A 15,270-nucleotide genomic window follows, 5' to 3' on the forward strand; every position below is an offset into this window, starting at 1 on the left:
TCACCTCCACCAAGGATGTGACAAGTTTCTGAGATCATACCACATAGTGCTACTGGGGTCATCAGTCATGCTTGCACACTAGTTAATGCTGGAACATTTCTTCTACCTGGATGACCTCTTCAGGTATATCCTTGACATTCAAGTCCCAGCTAAGGACAGATTTACTGTGCAACTGCAGGGCTTTTCATTTGAATGAGTCCCTTCCAAGGCCCTGTATTTAATTATTTGCAATTTTATATCCCTTTTCTTAAAGGGGGGTGCCCAAACGATACAAACTGTATAAATCCACTAAACCTGGATATCCCCAGCTCAGAACATCACTGATTAACTAACTAAAGCAATTCCTCTTCCCTCCCCCTACATCCCCTTAACTGATTGTAACTTTAGACATGGTCTTTTACTTTCTCTCTAGTCCTAATTTTTTCACTACACTTAAATATCTGAATATTAACTTAATCATTCAAAATGTGTTCATTTCCTGCCCCTTCCTGCTAGAATGTAAGTTTGTGGAAGGTAGGCACTTTATGTTTTAGTCATTCCTATATCCCCAGAACCTAGGATAATGATTGACAAATAATAGATGCCAATCGATATGTAGTGACCGAAGGATCTCATGTCTACCAAACTGCTACATTCCGGCTCTTTTAGCCCATTTTAGACTGCTATAATAAAAATACCATAAACTGGGCAATTTATAAACAGCAAACATTTATTTCTCAGAGTTCTAGAGGCTGGTGAGTCTTCAGATCAAGTCACTGGCAGATTCGGTATCTGGTGAGAGCTTGCTTCCTGGTTCATAAATGGTGGTCTTTTTACTGTGTCCTCACGTGGTGGAAGGAGCCAGGGAGCTCTCTGGGGCCTCTTTTGTAAGGGCACTAACATGACCTAACCACCTCCCAGAGGCCCTATGTGCTAATACCACCACATTGGGGGTTAGGGTTTCAACACAGGAGTTCTTGGGGAGACACAAGCATTCAGACCATAGCACCGGCCAAGTTTGTGGCACAGCTATGTCTGGCTAGTAGGAGTCACTAGTGGGAGTCCCAGGCCTAGGCTCCAGCCTCCCTGATGCAGCACTCAGCCATTCACTCTGACATCCTGTCACATTCTAAGGACAGTTCCAGGGATCAGGGAGCAAATCCCTACTGCTCTAGAGACCTACCAAGTTCTTTCTCATCCTTTTAGCCTAGGCATCACTTTTTATTCTCAGTGAAATCCTTCTTTCCCCAGGCAGTACCAAAGGATGGCCTGGAAGAATTTCTCTGCTTTGTTCCCCCTTTTCTACCTTAAATATAAATAATATTACATTATATTACAAATTCACATTTTTAAATGAGAATAAAAGCAAACTTAGAAAAATGTTCCTATTTGCATTGATTTGTAATACTATACGAATGCAGCTTCAATAAATTCCTAGCCACCTGGTGCACTAGTTCCAACCAGATTACTAGCCCTAAACTCGTGAAGTAGAGATTTGGGGGTGGCTATTTCAAGCTAGGAGGGAATGTGTTTTGAAAGCAACTTCTGCTTTCTTCCCTGCCACAAACATCCCCTGAGACAAGGAAGCAGGGTTGCTATCAGCTTAAATGAGGGAAGGAAAAGAGGCAAATACAAGAAAACAAACAAGATCTCTTTTATTTTTCTTTCTCACATACATTATTCATTTAATCTTAAAACAACCACATGAGCCCGGCCAGCATGGCTCAGTGGTTGAGCACCAACCTATGATCCAGGAGCTCGAGGTCCGATTCCTGGTCAGGGCACATGCCTGGGCTTTGGGCTCGATCCCCACTGGGGGGAGGGGAGTGTGTGCAGGAGTCAGCCAATCAATGACTCTCATCGCTGATGTTTCTATCTCTCTCTCTCCCTCTCCCTTCCTCTCTGAAATCAATAAAGATACATTTTTTAAACAAAACCACCACATGAAGCTGATATTATTCCCATCTGCCAAAACTGAACATAGTCATTACCAGTGATGCTGTTATCACTGCACGTTTATTCTCATTAGTATCCCACTCTGTCCGATTTTGTACTCTGGCCTCTGGAGAAATTTAGAAGCTTTTCCTAGGATTTGAGTTAAAGGACATTTGAATGAATCTCTCATCTGGATGCTAGTGTTCCAAATGGAGCTCAAGCACTTAAACTCTCCCTCCAGATGTTGGAGCAGCTTTTAGTTGTTCTTGTAATTTTGGTACTACGGAGGATGACTCTTAATTGTTAACTTCCTTCATCTTTTCTCCCAGAGCTTATAGACACTTTCATATAAATTGGCCTTCCCATAGCCTGCCTTGGTTATCTTGAAGTGGGTGTGCCACAGAGGCCTTTCCTGTAACCTTCACTGCATTAATTATAATAATTATTATACATGGTAATTAAAGTCAGCCAGTGTTTCTTACAGTGTGGGATGTGTAGACTGATGGTACATGAGGTCATTTTATTTATTTTTATATTTTTTAAAGTGTTGATCTGTTTCATTATCTGACTGGAAAACTAGACACTCCACCAGTTCAGGGGGATGGGTGGCTTAATCCCCCTCATCATTTTGGCTCCTGCTCACCCTGGCCTACATGAGATAATTTTAGATGGATGGAACATTAAAATGCCAGTGAAACCACTCATTGAAAAAGCTATTCTTTCAATATCCTTTAATCTTCCTGATTATATTAAGTAGAAAAATATTAGGTTGAGGCTAATATGTAGAACTCTTACCAGTCTTCCTTTTCCAACAAATTGAGAGCCAGCCTTGGGCTCAGACCCTTGATAAACTACCTAACTAGAATGACATTTTGTTTTCCTTGCATTTGTTTTTAAGGTCTACTTTTATTTACTCAATTGGAAATGTTTTCTGCTTACAAAGAATATAATGTTTCCTTTTAAAGTAAATCTATTTAAAATAAATCTATTTAATTTTTTTAAAAGGTTAATTAATAATATTTCATAATAGTACTTGATAATATTTGTGCTTCCTGGATCAAGTAAAAATTGTGACAAAGTTTGGGAAACACTAAATTAAGCTATTCCTATGAATGGTCATGTGATGTTCTGACATTGACAATAATACAGGTTGCAGGTCATGTGCATTAGAGGCAAGTTATCATCTCTTTAGCACGATGCCTGTACTTTGGATTGTTGCCAGACACTCATCTAATTCCCTATTTGTGGGGACCAGTGGAGCTTCATGGGCATATCAGCCACCAGTAAATGTGCTAGGGTTAGGTTCTTGGGATGAAGCTGGGTAGAGAACACACCCGGAATAGTTAAAAGCAAGCTCACTTTCAGAGTAGTGGAAGGAACTAATGGGTCTGGGGAGTGAGGGTGACTTTGTAACCCAGAGGTAAAGCAAGGGGTTAGATGCTATGACCCAAAAATCAGGACTGGTCTAAAAGTGGAGTCTGAAGCAATTTAGGCTGGTTTAGTGTTGGTTCCAGTCAAAAAGTGGGTGGGACTCTTAAAATGCTAGCAAATTATGGCCCTGGCCTGGTAGCTCAGTTGGTTAAGAGTGTTGTCCTGATACACCAAGGTTGTAGGTTTGATCTCGGGCCAGGGCACACATAAGAATCAACCAATGAATGTATAAATAAGTGGAACAAATAGATGTTTCTCTCTAGCTCTCTCTCTAAAAAAAAAAAAAAAAAAAAAAATCAATTAAAAAAAAAAATGCTAGCAAATAATTTTTCTTCAGGTTCCTAAAAACAACATTGGAAAGAAATGATTATACAATAGAAGAGAACCTAGCCCATGTGTAGAGTACAGGTAATTACACCAAACTGCCTTGTTAACTGTTCCATTCTCAAGTGTATGATGTAAATTAGAATCTCAGGTTTGGACTAGGGATGAGGAAAACTTAAATATATGACTTGAAAGTACTTATCAATATATTATGTACATTTTTGTACTAAAACACATTTCCAGTTGTATAATAAAAGTAAATGGGAAAAAGATTCACTGAACAGAAAAGTTGGTTTATAGAAACTTTGAGTATATTACACTGTATAAATTATACCTTCATTATTTTATAAAGAATGTAATGGTCAGCAAAGCAGTGAGCTGTCAATTCAACAAGCAAAGAAACAACTTAGACTCAGAGTCATAAGTATTTTCTTCATAACAGAAACTTACTTCTTTTTACATGTAAAGATATTTTTTACCAAATGGCAACTAACTTATCTTTTAAGAAACAAGAGACTAATTCTGAAAATTTTTATTTTATTACTTTATTTTTTTTGCTTGGGTTTTAAATTTTCATTTTCTTGTCTGTGTTCACATATTGCAGTATAATCAAATAATACATTTTCAAGCTTAGGTTCAGTAATAAATGAATAAATAAAATTCCACATTGTTTAAGTTGGTACTAAGGCCATACATACACAAGCTTTTATATTACTTTCTCTGGTTGTTTTGCTAATAATGAACTTGACTATAAGTGTAGCATCATATTATGCTGGACTCTTTAGGTGATGTATAGCAGAGAAAGCACAGAAAAAAAATTCAAGCTTTGTGTGTGTGTGTGTATTTTATATATATATAGACAACATAGATAGAGAATATACAGATATTCATAGATACAGACAACAGTGTGGTGATAGCCAGAGGGGAAAGGGGGTGACGGGTAGATGGAGGTGGGCAAAGCAGGGGAAAAAGGGGGTGGAGATTTTGCTTGGGATGATGGGTGCACAATGCAGTGTGCAGATGATGTTCTGAGTTGTACACTTGAAACCTGCACAGTTTTGTGAACCAATGTCACCCCAATAAATTACAAAAATTCTTCAAATTGATCATAATTAACAAGTAAATTGATGATTAGTAGTGGATATCTGTAATGTAATTAAGCCTTGAAAAAGATATGTGTGGATTGTCTTCTGACAACCTCTTGTGTGCAATAACTAAATACTCCAACATGATTAATGATTTGCTGCAACAAAGCAAAACAATTAGCAAATTAATATAGTTTAATTTGCACTTCTATTTTAAGGCTTAGGTTGCTTTAAAGGTGTTAAAAAGTATCCTCACACCCCAATCTACTTAAAGGCCATTAGGAAATTAAAATATTTGCATTTCTCAATTTCTTCTTCTGCTTAAATTTTTAAATTCACTCAGCTATTAAGGTAATGTGAATGACTGGCTTTGTGTTGTTTTGTAAGTAAGTTTTACCTGTTCTGGAAAAAACCATAGGTCTTCAGTACCATTAGTTCAATAATATTTTTTAAAAACCCAAGCAGGTGCACTTTAAGAGTACTTCCAAAGGGGGGAGAAAAAAAAGAGTACTTCCAATGAGATGAACATAGAATTAGGAAGTAGAGCTGGGGAAGGAAAGCTAAACTCAGTGAAATTTGCATACATTAATAGCCCAGTTGGGTTTTATTTTGTTTTTCACTGGTAGCCTCTGGGAACTGATACTTAACTATTTATGTTTTATTAACGAACAATTATTTTGCTTTATTTATTAATTTTATATCCTGAAGTGCTTAAATAGAAATAGCATACTTCCCACCAAACTTGCTCAAATGAAAAGCTGAGATATCAATCTATAATCCAGAGCACTTTTAAGAGCTACCAAACAGAACGTAACATTCTTGGGAAAGAGTATGGGTAAGCTGTCAGTTTTTCTAGGTAGAAAAAGTAGCTGACAGGGCAATCATCAAATTCCTATCTTTTATTCTAAGAGATGTAGTCTGGAGTTTTTTAAGTGAATAGGAATTTTGTATTTTAGTGCTAACAGAATTCATCACTTAACTATCACATTCAAAGGTCTGATATTACCATTGGTGCATTTTATGCATGTTACACACATTTTCTATTTCTACAATATTTTCAGGGGAAATATTGTTATCGTAACGGGTTCTATTACTCCTACTAATTGCAGTTCAGAAAATTCAGTCTTACAGGTAGGTGATTTCCTAGTCATATTTCACTCAATTATTTTGTTTCTCAACAAGATAGGCTGCCATGTATGTAGTCTACTGGAGAATAAGGAAAGTTTACTCGTTCACTGCTGTATCTGCAGTATCTAGTAGCTTGACCCAGTCTTGGTGCATAAAACTTGTTGAACAAACCCTGATCCTGCTGAGTGAAAAATTAAGTCAGTTAGTTCTTTGGGGACTCAGGCTAGATGATCCCTAAAGTTCCAGTCAATGGTAAAGTGGAAAAGTATTTCTTATTGCCTCTAAGTACTCTGAAAAACAGTGGATGAAAATAGTGGTTTAGAACAGTATCAATGAGTGGAGATTGCAAATAGCTCAAAAGACATTAGTATTTGGGGTTGAAGGGGGGGGGATGGGGGTTAAGGTGAAGGGATTAAGAAGTACAAATTGCCAGTTATAAAATAGTCCTGCAGATATAAAGTTCAGCGTAGGGAATACAGTTAATAATATTGTAATAACTATGTATGGTGCCAGGTGGGTACTAGACTTATGGAAGGGGATCACTTCTGATACAAATGTCTAACCACTGTGTTGTACACCTCGAACTGACATAATGTTGAACGTCAACTGTAATAGAAAATTTTTAAAAAAATATTAAAGACATTAGTACTTGTTACAAAGCCTGTGTGGTGTATCATAAAGACAAAGTTAAAAAGCTGACTGCATGATGATAAATTACGTCTTTTTTTTTTTTTAACATGTGACCTCAAAAGGTAGTTTATTGATACTATTGTATCAATAGTGCCTAGAACAATGTCTGGTTCACAGTGAGTATTCAATAAATACCGGCTGAATTAATCGTGTAATACTAACATTCCTTTTGAACTCTAGAAGCAGTTGGGTCTTTACCCATCCTTAGAAAGCGATGGAGCAGGAACAGAAATCCCTTAAAAGGTCAGGACTAGTAACGGGGCTGAGCTACGCTCTCGGGTAGTACCGGACAGGCCTAGAGCACTGAAGGAAAAGGAAGAAAGAGGGCCCAAATTACGCGGAAGAGAAAAAACAAAACAAAGTGACAAAAAAACAAGCGTAAGAGGAAACACGTTTCTATAGGGGAGGCTGGCAGGAAGCCGCCGCAATTACCGCAGGTCAACCCTGTCACCAGGCGGTCACCTCCGCTGAGATCTGCCTACCCCCAAAGCCCTGGGCTACACGGGCCTCACTTTTAAAAAGTCCTTATCAATACTGACATGCCCAAGTTCATCCGAGTTCCCCAGAAAGGGAAATCACAAGCGCTTAACTCACAACCTATCCACCATTCCATTCAAATTACGCAGCCAATAGGAAAAACCGCCCTCCTCAAACGACTCGGCGGAGCCGTGACAGCCTTGGAAGCAGGACTGCGGTGTCAGAGCCGCCGCACCGCCCGCCTGTCGGCCTCCGGAACCTCAGGAGCCCTCAGCCCGGCAGGACAACCTTCCTTCCCTGTCTCCGCCCTTCCAGGTTGGTCCCAGCCCCCGCAGCCCCGGCGGCCTGGACCACACCCGCTTCCCTCCGGTGGCCTGGCCGCCCCCGCCGCGGCTCGCGGGAGCGCTCTTCCTGGGGCGGGCGCGGGCCCAGGGCGCATGCGCCCTGACCGAAGGGCGCCTCCCTGCCCGGATCTCGCGAAGTTACGCTAAATTGGCCGCCGGTGACGGGTGGCCGGCCGGGGGCGGGAGGGCTTCTGTGGTAGAAAGGGAGGTCCGCTCGGCCGGGCGCGCCGCCCCAGTGCTCTGTGGGATACTGGAAGTCTCGAGCGTCTCCTCCCGGCTCCCAGCGCTCCTCTGGCCCGCACTCATAGAAACAGTCACACCCCCCCTGCCTCCCCTCTCTTCCCTCTCCGCCTCCCCCTTCCCCCCTCGCGATAAGAAGACCCGGCGGCAGGAGAGGGGATGAAGATGGCGGACGCGAAGCAGAAGCGGAACGAGCAGCTGAAGCGCTGGATCGGCTCAGAGACGGACCTCGAGCCTCCCGTGGTGAAGCGCCAGAAGACCAAGGTGAAGTTCGACGATGGCGCCGTCTTCCTGGCTGCTTGTTCCAGCGGCGACACGGACGAGGTCCTCAAGCTGCTGCATCGCGGCGCCGACATCAATTACGCCAATGTGGACGGACTCACTGCCCTGCACCAGGTCTGTGCGCCCCGCCGCCTGTTCTCTCACCCTGCGGGTCCTCGTCGCGCTCCCGCCGGGGCCTGCGCTCGGCGCTGGGCCTCCTGAAGCTCGGGGCGGCTTCCCGCGATGGAAGGAGGGAGGCAGGGAGAGAGCTGGTGGAGGGAGGGCGCTGGGTGGGAGGCCCCCTTCAGACCGGTTGGCGGTGGAGTTGGGAACCGGCCGATTTCCGGGGCCGAGGGGAAAAGGGACTGTGGTTGGCTTGGGGCCCCAGGGCCTTTTGTGGACGTGTGTCTGGGATTTGGGGACGAGACCGGGAGGGGTGGGTGTAGTGTGGCTGTGCCTGAGGCCCGATGCCAGTGATAAACTCGGAGGGCAGAAGATGCTGAAGAAAAAAGACCAACAAGGGGCATTAGGGACCCTTGGGCAGTTGGCCGTCTTTGGCTTATAGGGGCATTGGATTTGTTGTACTTTGTAGGACTTGATTACAAATGATGATGATGATGATGATGATGATGATGATAGTAATCAAGAGCCCTAAGCCTAGAGCCCTGAGCGGACGATTTCCTGTTTTCTCCTTTATTACTCTTGGTCACTGGGGAGGGAAAAAAAAAAAAACGGGGTGTAATTAGCTGATCTGCACCGGCTGAAAGGGAGGCGACGGGGTAAGGAAGCGTTTGCAGGGGCTTGCCTACCCCGCCGGACCCGAACGTATTGAATGGAGAGTTTGCCGCAGTGTCAGAGATCCTTGAGCCGCAGGTCCTGGGGTGTGCACTGGAGTTAGAAAGAGAAGAATAAACACGGGCACTCTTTTCAAAGCCAGTTACCGGGCTCTGATTTTTCTTGTGGGGGTGGGAAGCTGTTCACAAACTTTTCTCAAAATGGATGCTTTGTGCATGTTAAAGTTTTATAGTAGTCTGATTGGGATCTCTCAATGTTAGCCAAATAAGGAGAAACTATTGGCAATCCAGAGATAATGTTCCTTTGCCTTTAACAGGCCAAGAGCAACACAACCACGTAGAGTTCTGCATAAAAAGCAATTTTTAGTGATGGTAATAGGTGAGAAGACATAGACTCTTTCCAATTTCTTAGTGGGCAACTTGGGAGTTACTAGAAAAGGACTTGACAGCAAAGCTTCCCCTTACATTGAAAAGACTTGTACAGTAGCTCAAAGTTGCCTTGGTTATATTTGGAAGATTGTGGCTTTATTTTGAAAAATATTGTAGCAAAAACTTGTTTGGGAGGTTGAAAATTAAGACTTTGTATTTTATGCGTATTACCTTGCTGCATTTTTCAAAGAGACGTGTGTGGTGGTGGCATTTTTCCTTTTACTCTTCCTGTTTAATGAATGACCATCGCTTTAAGCTTTAATTGAATTCTCATATCAAACTTGGCTTATAGCCTTTGTTTACAAAGTTGACTGGATGAACTGAAGTGACTGACAAGTTGCAGGACAAATCTGGAATTCAGAATGTGGCACCCCATGGTCTATGCCATGGTCTTTAGACCCTTTTCTATTTAATTAATTCAGAGTCTGTAATGTATATGAAGCTTTTTATTTGGCTGAAGTTTATTTTAAGGCATAGCATAACTCTAAATTCTAAAAACATGGTGTTGAAAATGAAGATAAGTTTGGCATTAAAAATGATAATGTAATTATATAAAGTGAATCTTTAAATTTATTTCAATGTGGTTTACACATTTTATTATGGAATTGTTTCCGAAAGACAGTTATTGTATGCCTGAGGTTAGGATACAATTAGATAATGGTTCACATCAATATATTTTATTAAAATTGTCAAATAGAAATGTAAAGTTGTTATTGTTGTGGAGGAATCCAATTTGTAGAGGAAATTTTCTAATACTTAATATTATTGGCTTAGGTAGGCAGAGAAAAAAATATGTAACAGGCTTCTTAAAGATTTTTTTAATGTATTCTCAACTTAGACTTGTTGCAAGAATTATCAATCAGATTTACCAGTGTCTTCCTGAATAACTGAATTCAGTGGTTAGTTTGGCATTATACAGGTGTAGTCTTCATTGGATATTTTGTTTTAGCGGACAAGTGCTTAAGCAGAAGTTTCCAAGTTTATGCATAATCATTTGCATAACATTTTTTTTGTAATCTTTCTGCACATTCCTAAATCAGTGAAGCTAAATTCTTTAAAATATCAAGGATTAAAATTTTTTTTTACCTTTTTCTCCGTTCTCATTTCTCCTTTATTAAGTCTTGTTTTCCTCTATTGTGATTGTGAGCACAAGGAGTTTGCCTGAGGCAAATTCAGGACAACAGATAGTGAAGGGTGATAAATAAAACTCATTTAAATAAAAGAATTACAAGAAAATGTTAAGCTTTTAAGGAATCTTTTGAATGCTGCTTTTTTAAATACTTAAATTATAAAACCTAAAGTTGACCCACTGATTTGTTAATAGTCCTTGAATAGTTATTTTATTTAGCTTCTCAAAAGATCATAGAACACTTAAAATGTTTTTAGTAGATTAATTATTAGTTAATGTTTTGGAATATTCATTTACTTTTTTTGCTTCTGATCAAGTGTCCTAAATTTCACTGTCAGGAGAAAAGTTTTAGGGACATCACAACACACAAATATCTAATATTTTCCTTCCTTTTTTTTTAATATAAGCAACTTATATTTAAAAGTTTCTCTTTTTAAAAAAATATTTCTTTATTGATTTCAAGGAGAGGGGGAGAGAGATAGAAAATCAATGATGAGAGAGTCATTGATCGGCTGCCGCCTGCACGTCCCCTGCCCCTGGGGCATGGAGCCTGCAACCCGAGCATGTGCCCTGTCTGGGAATCCGGCGGGGATCTCCTGGATCCTAGGTGGATGCTCAACCGCTGAGCCACGCTTGGCCTGGCTAAAAGTTTCTTTATTAATTGGTTAAATGTGCTGTTATTAGGAGTTACAGAAGATAATCAGCTTTCGGCTCTCCTTTTTGTATAGAAATATGTCTTGCAGCCCTGGCCCGTGTGGCTCAGTTGGTTGGAGCGGCGTCCCCTGCACTGGAATGTCGTGGGTTCCATACCCTGCCTGGGCACATACCTAGGTTGCGGGTTTGATTACGGGTGTATGGGAGACAACCCATCCGTGTATCTTTCTCACATTGATGTTTCTCCCTCTCTCTCCCTCCCTTCTTTAAAATCAATTTTAAAAAGAAAAAAGGAAGAAATATGTCATGCATATAAGAAAAAAGAAAGCAGTGTTTCTTGTCGAATTTCCTATCTTGGTCTCTAGAATAGCCCACTCCCCCATTGCTAGAAAATGGTATGGAAATTATGATACAAATATCTGATTTTCTAGAACTGAGGTCTTAGAGTATATTTTCATTTATACAGTGGGTGATAATCAGCTCTGATTTTATAGCTACCTGGTAGAGTTTTAGACTTATGTGATCTGTATTGCAGTTTACTTTATAAAGATTTCAGGAGAGGAATAGAGTTTTCTATAGAATGTTTTATTGCTGACTCTTACTAATATTGGTGTGCATAAAAGGCAGGACTGAAATTTCTTCCAGTAGTTTTTAGTTTAGCCTTTTGTTTTGTACCTTAAAATCGTACCTGCTTCCTCTTGTGCCAGTGACTTCTAAGTCAATTTCCATTTCTCACATTTCTGCAGAGCTCCAGTCCCTCACTTTCATTTTTCTACAGATGTTGTATTGATTTATTATTCAATATATTGTGATTTTATATTTAAAAATATATCTTTAAGTTGTAATATAGCCCATCCTTTTTGCCATGGAATAGCAACTACTATACTGTAATTACATTTACTTTAGTGATTTCTTCAAAGGATCTTACTCAAACATGGATTTTTATAATTGTACTTCAGTTTTATAATATACTTTTATTACTTCAACCTGAAATGAAACTTGTCTTTCTTCACCAAATCTACTCTTTTCATTGATCCCTGTTTCTGTCAGTGATGTCGTTAGTCTCTAGGTCAGGGCTTAAGCATTTTAACTATTGTTTACTCATCCCCTTGTCTGCATATATCCAGTCAGTCTCCTTCACACTTGCCTTGCATCAGTTCTTTTCCTTGCCACTCTCACTATCAATCTAGTTCATTCCTTTATTATTTTTATCCCTAGAGTATAGTAATAGCTAATTGCTTTCCCCATATCTTCTTCCCTGGTCCAATCCAGCATTCAATTCAAAATTTTAATGATACCACTTTGTGTCACTCCTTAAATTCAGATTTAAAGTGTTTCATTATTTAGTTTATACCTGATATATCTGCATTGTGTTATAACTTTTATTTTTTTTAATTTCCATAACTATGGTCATACTTTTTCTGCCACTAGAGTATCCTCCTCCTTTGCCAGTCAAAATCCTAGTAAATTTTCAGAGTTCAACTCTGTTGCCAGCCAGAAGGTATCTTTCTATCTTTTGAATTTGAATAATATTATGGCACTGGAGAGACACTCCTCTGGGGTGCTCACTGTACCTTACTTACATTTTGCCTTTCTGTTGCTATTAAAACCCTTCTTAGTGAATAGTGTTTGTAAGTTGTCTTTCCTAGATGACTCCAAGGACCCAGGCTCCACAGTTTGTATTTCCAGAGCCTGGAACATAGTAGGTGCTCACTAAAGACTTATCGAATTGTATCTTTTGCCTTCATAGATACGAAGTTTATTTATGAGCTAAATTTTTAAAACCTTTACATCCAGATGCTTAGAGTATTGTTCTTGTACATAATAGAACTTGTATGTTTATAAAGAAATGAAAAATTTTGTTGTGGGTCTTCTGTACAATATTTTTTTATCTTGAGATTTAAAAAATTCTTAATATTAACCTTCTTCCTATTAAAACATCCTAAACCTGTTTAAATCTTGTTTAAGTAATAGATGAATAGTCAGTTGAGTCATTAATTTGCTACCTTCTCTATAAGGGTCTGAACTAGGTCCTATAGAGGAATACAAAGTAGAATTAGATCCATGTTCTATGTGATTATAATTTTAAAATGCTGAATTTATACTTTTCAATACAGATTTGCAGATATGTTTAGTATTAAATCCGTTTGCCCTTAAATATAAATTTTATCAACTTCTAAGGGAGCCATTTGAAGCTTCTTTGTAAAAATATGTGACTCCCATCTTGTCAGTAAAAGGAATACTTTTGTGCAGTCTTTTCTTAAGCCTTAATCTTCTCAGCCAATCAGTTTTCACTGGATTGTAATCTGAAATGTAACTCTCTTTTTAAAAGTATTCTAATAGTGCTACTTAAAATGTTTTCCAACCAGAAGGAAAAGAGACTGGAAGCATCTGATACTGAGTCTCTTGTGAGGCAATCATGTAATTGGTATATATGAGCCACCTATTTAAAACTGAATATAGAGCTTATAATTGTTTACCCTTTTTGGAGGGGGCATGTTAAGATCTTGGAAGACTCTATTGGATCACTCAAATAATGTTAAAATATGTGATTAAAAGAATGTGCAGTTTAAGTTATTTTTCTGCATAATATTCTTGTTAGAAAGCTATAACACTTTAAGCTGATGGCTCTTAAAATTTTTATTGAAATCATCCTAAATCCATTTTTTAAAAACCCCACCTAAACAAACAAAACTTCTAACCCCATACTGGCCCCTCACTTCCTGCAAATAAATGGACAACCCTAGCCATATATGGGTTATGCTGGTAGGGCATCAGTACCCACACTGTTGCTGTTATAATGCCTTCTCTGCAGTTACTGCCTTTGTGCTTCCTGGCAGCAGTTTTGTGGTCTGACTTTGAAGTGTCACAACCAGGACCATCTTTCATGTGCTTCAGCTACAGTGTGATTGCAAGCTGTGACTTAGCATTTTCTAGTATAGCCAGGTAGAAGCACTAGATGGAGTAGAGAAATTTCTTTTTCATCAACCATTTGTTACCATATTTTACAAAGTACTGTTCACGTAAGAAAAGTACCTGTACTTTTTTAAAAAATCTAGCAAGATGATTTTTAATACATGACTGTTTAGGGGAAGGCATATAAAACAGTTGTTTTTGTTACTGCTGTAGCATGTTACTTCTTGATACTTCCCAAAGTTTCTATTTTCATTTCATCTCTGCCTGCAAAAAAATGCCATTTTTACCCCACTTTTCTTTTGAAAGTTTGTGAAGTTCAGTCATGTTGAAAAGATGGAGTATTGGAATTTTGGTATACATCTTTGAAAGGTTGAAAACTGCCAACAGTCATTTTGTGTTTATTCGAAGTTGGGGTTTTAAATATGTAGTAGCCATGACTTATCACAGTGTTTTATTGAGGAATGGAATTGGCTGGTGAGCATTTGCTGAGGATTTGCTATATGCGAAACATTATGGTAGGTACATTTGCAACCAATATCTCATTTAATTCTCAGAATGTCCTTTTTCTCTTGATCAGGGTTACTAAGATAATAAACGGAAGAGTGGGGTTCTAACTCAGGTTCTATCTGGTTCCAGAAGCCCAAACTTAACACTGTGTTAGATGTTTTCTTTTAAGTCTGAAGAAGAAAGCACATATTCTTAAATCTTCCAGTCATTATGATTCATTATTAGTATTTGGAGGGTCCCCTCAATTAGCAGAGGATCAAATGAAACACACGCGTATATATAATTTTTTCTTCATCTACTTTTGTGTTAGCTAGCCAACACTTTAAAAAAAATTCTATAGTAATTGAAATGCAGTAGTATTGTCAGAATCTGTCCTAAATTTTAAGGACTGCCAGTATTGTGTCTAACTGGTCATTATGTGCAGAGTATTTGATCAAGTGCTTTGGGAAGTTTCAAAGGAAGTTACAAAAGCAACAAAAACTTTTGTTTTAGGACAGAGTTTAATCTTTAAACATCTTCATTTTCCTTTATCGTAATAACAATTTATATTGTTGCTTTAGGTGTTTTTATATATTCATTTACAGTAAATACTTTATAAAACACACATTCTTAACTCTTTTAATGAAAAGAGGTAAATTTTAGGTAGACTCATATCACTGATATGAGTTCATCACTATTACTTAGCTTAATCCCCTGCGTTTACTTTCAGTTTGTCACTACCATTTAGCTTAACCTCCTGCAATTTACTTTCTGTGCAGTGATTATTGATATTTATATTTAAGACTTGAGATATTACAAGAAATGCTAACAAAGTTACTTGAATTAACTCCTGAATTAGTAAAACAACAATAATTATGTTTGATTTTAATTGGAAGCCTTCTTTAGTAGGAATATCCAAGTCATAAGAATATTCCATTCCTTAAATTATTTTGCACACTTGAGCCAAA

General features: G+C 38.8%; 1 protein-coding gene across 4 annotated transcripts in view; it reads left to right on the forward strand.

Annotated features, from left to right (window-relative positions):
* The first annotated feature begins 7,618 nt into the window (after positions 1 to 7,618).
* PPP1R12A (protein phosphatase 1 regulatory subunit 12A) overlaps positions 7,619 to 15,270 on the forward strand; it is a 129,236-nt gene continuing 121,584 nt past the window's right edge. For 2 of the 4 annotated variants that reach the window (XM_016199419.2, XM_087814521.1), the window contains exon 1: positions 7,620 to 8,029. In XM_016199419.2, coding sequence (XP_016054905.1) covers positions 7,793 to 8,029 — 237 coding nt within the window. In that variant the 5' untranslated portion in view covers positions 7,620 to 7,792. Of the gene's footprint in view, positions 8,030 to 15,270 lie in introns of all 4 variants that reach the window. The other 2 variants (XM_087814522.1, XM_016199421.2) reach the window with 2 other exon arrangements.

Source organism: Miniopterus natalensis, chromosome 2 (genome assembly GCF_054644295.1).
Source record: "Miniopterus natalensis isolate mMinNat1 chromosome 2, mMinNat1.hap1, whole genome shotgun sequence".
Classification (NCBI taxonomy): Eukaryota; Metazoa; Chordata; class Mammalia; order Chiroptera; family Miniopteridae; genus Miniopterus; species Miniopterus natalensis.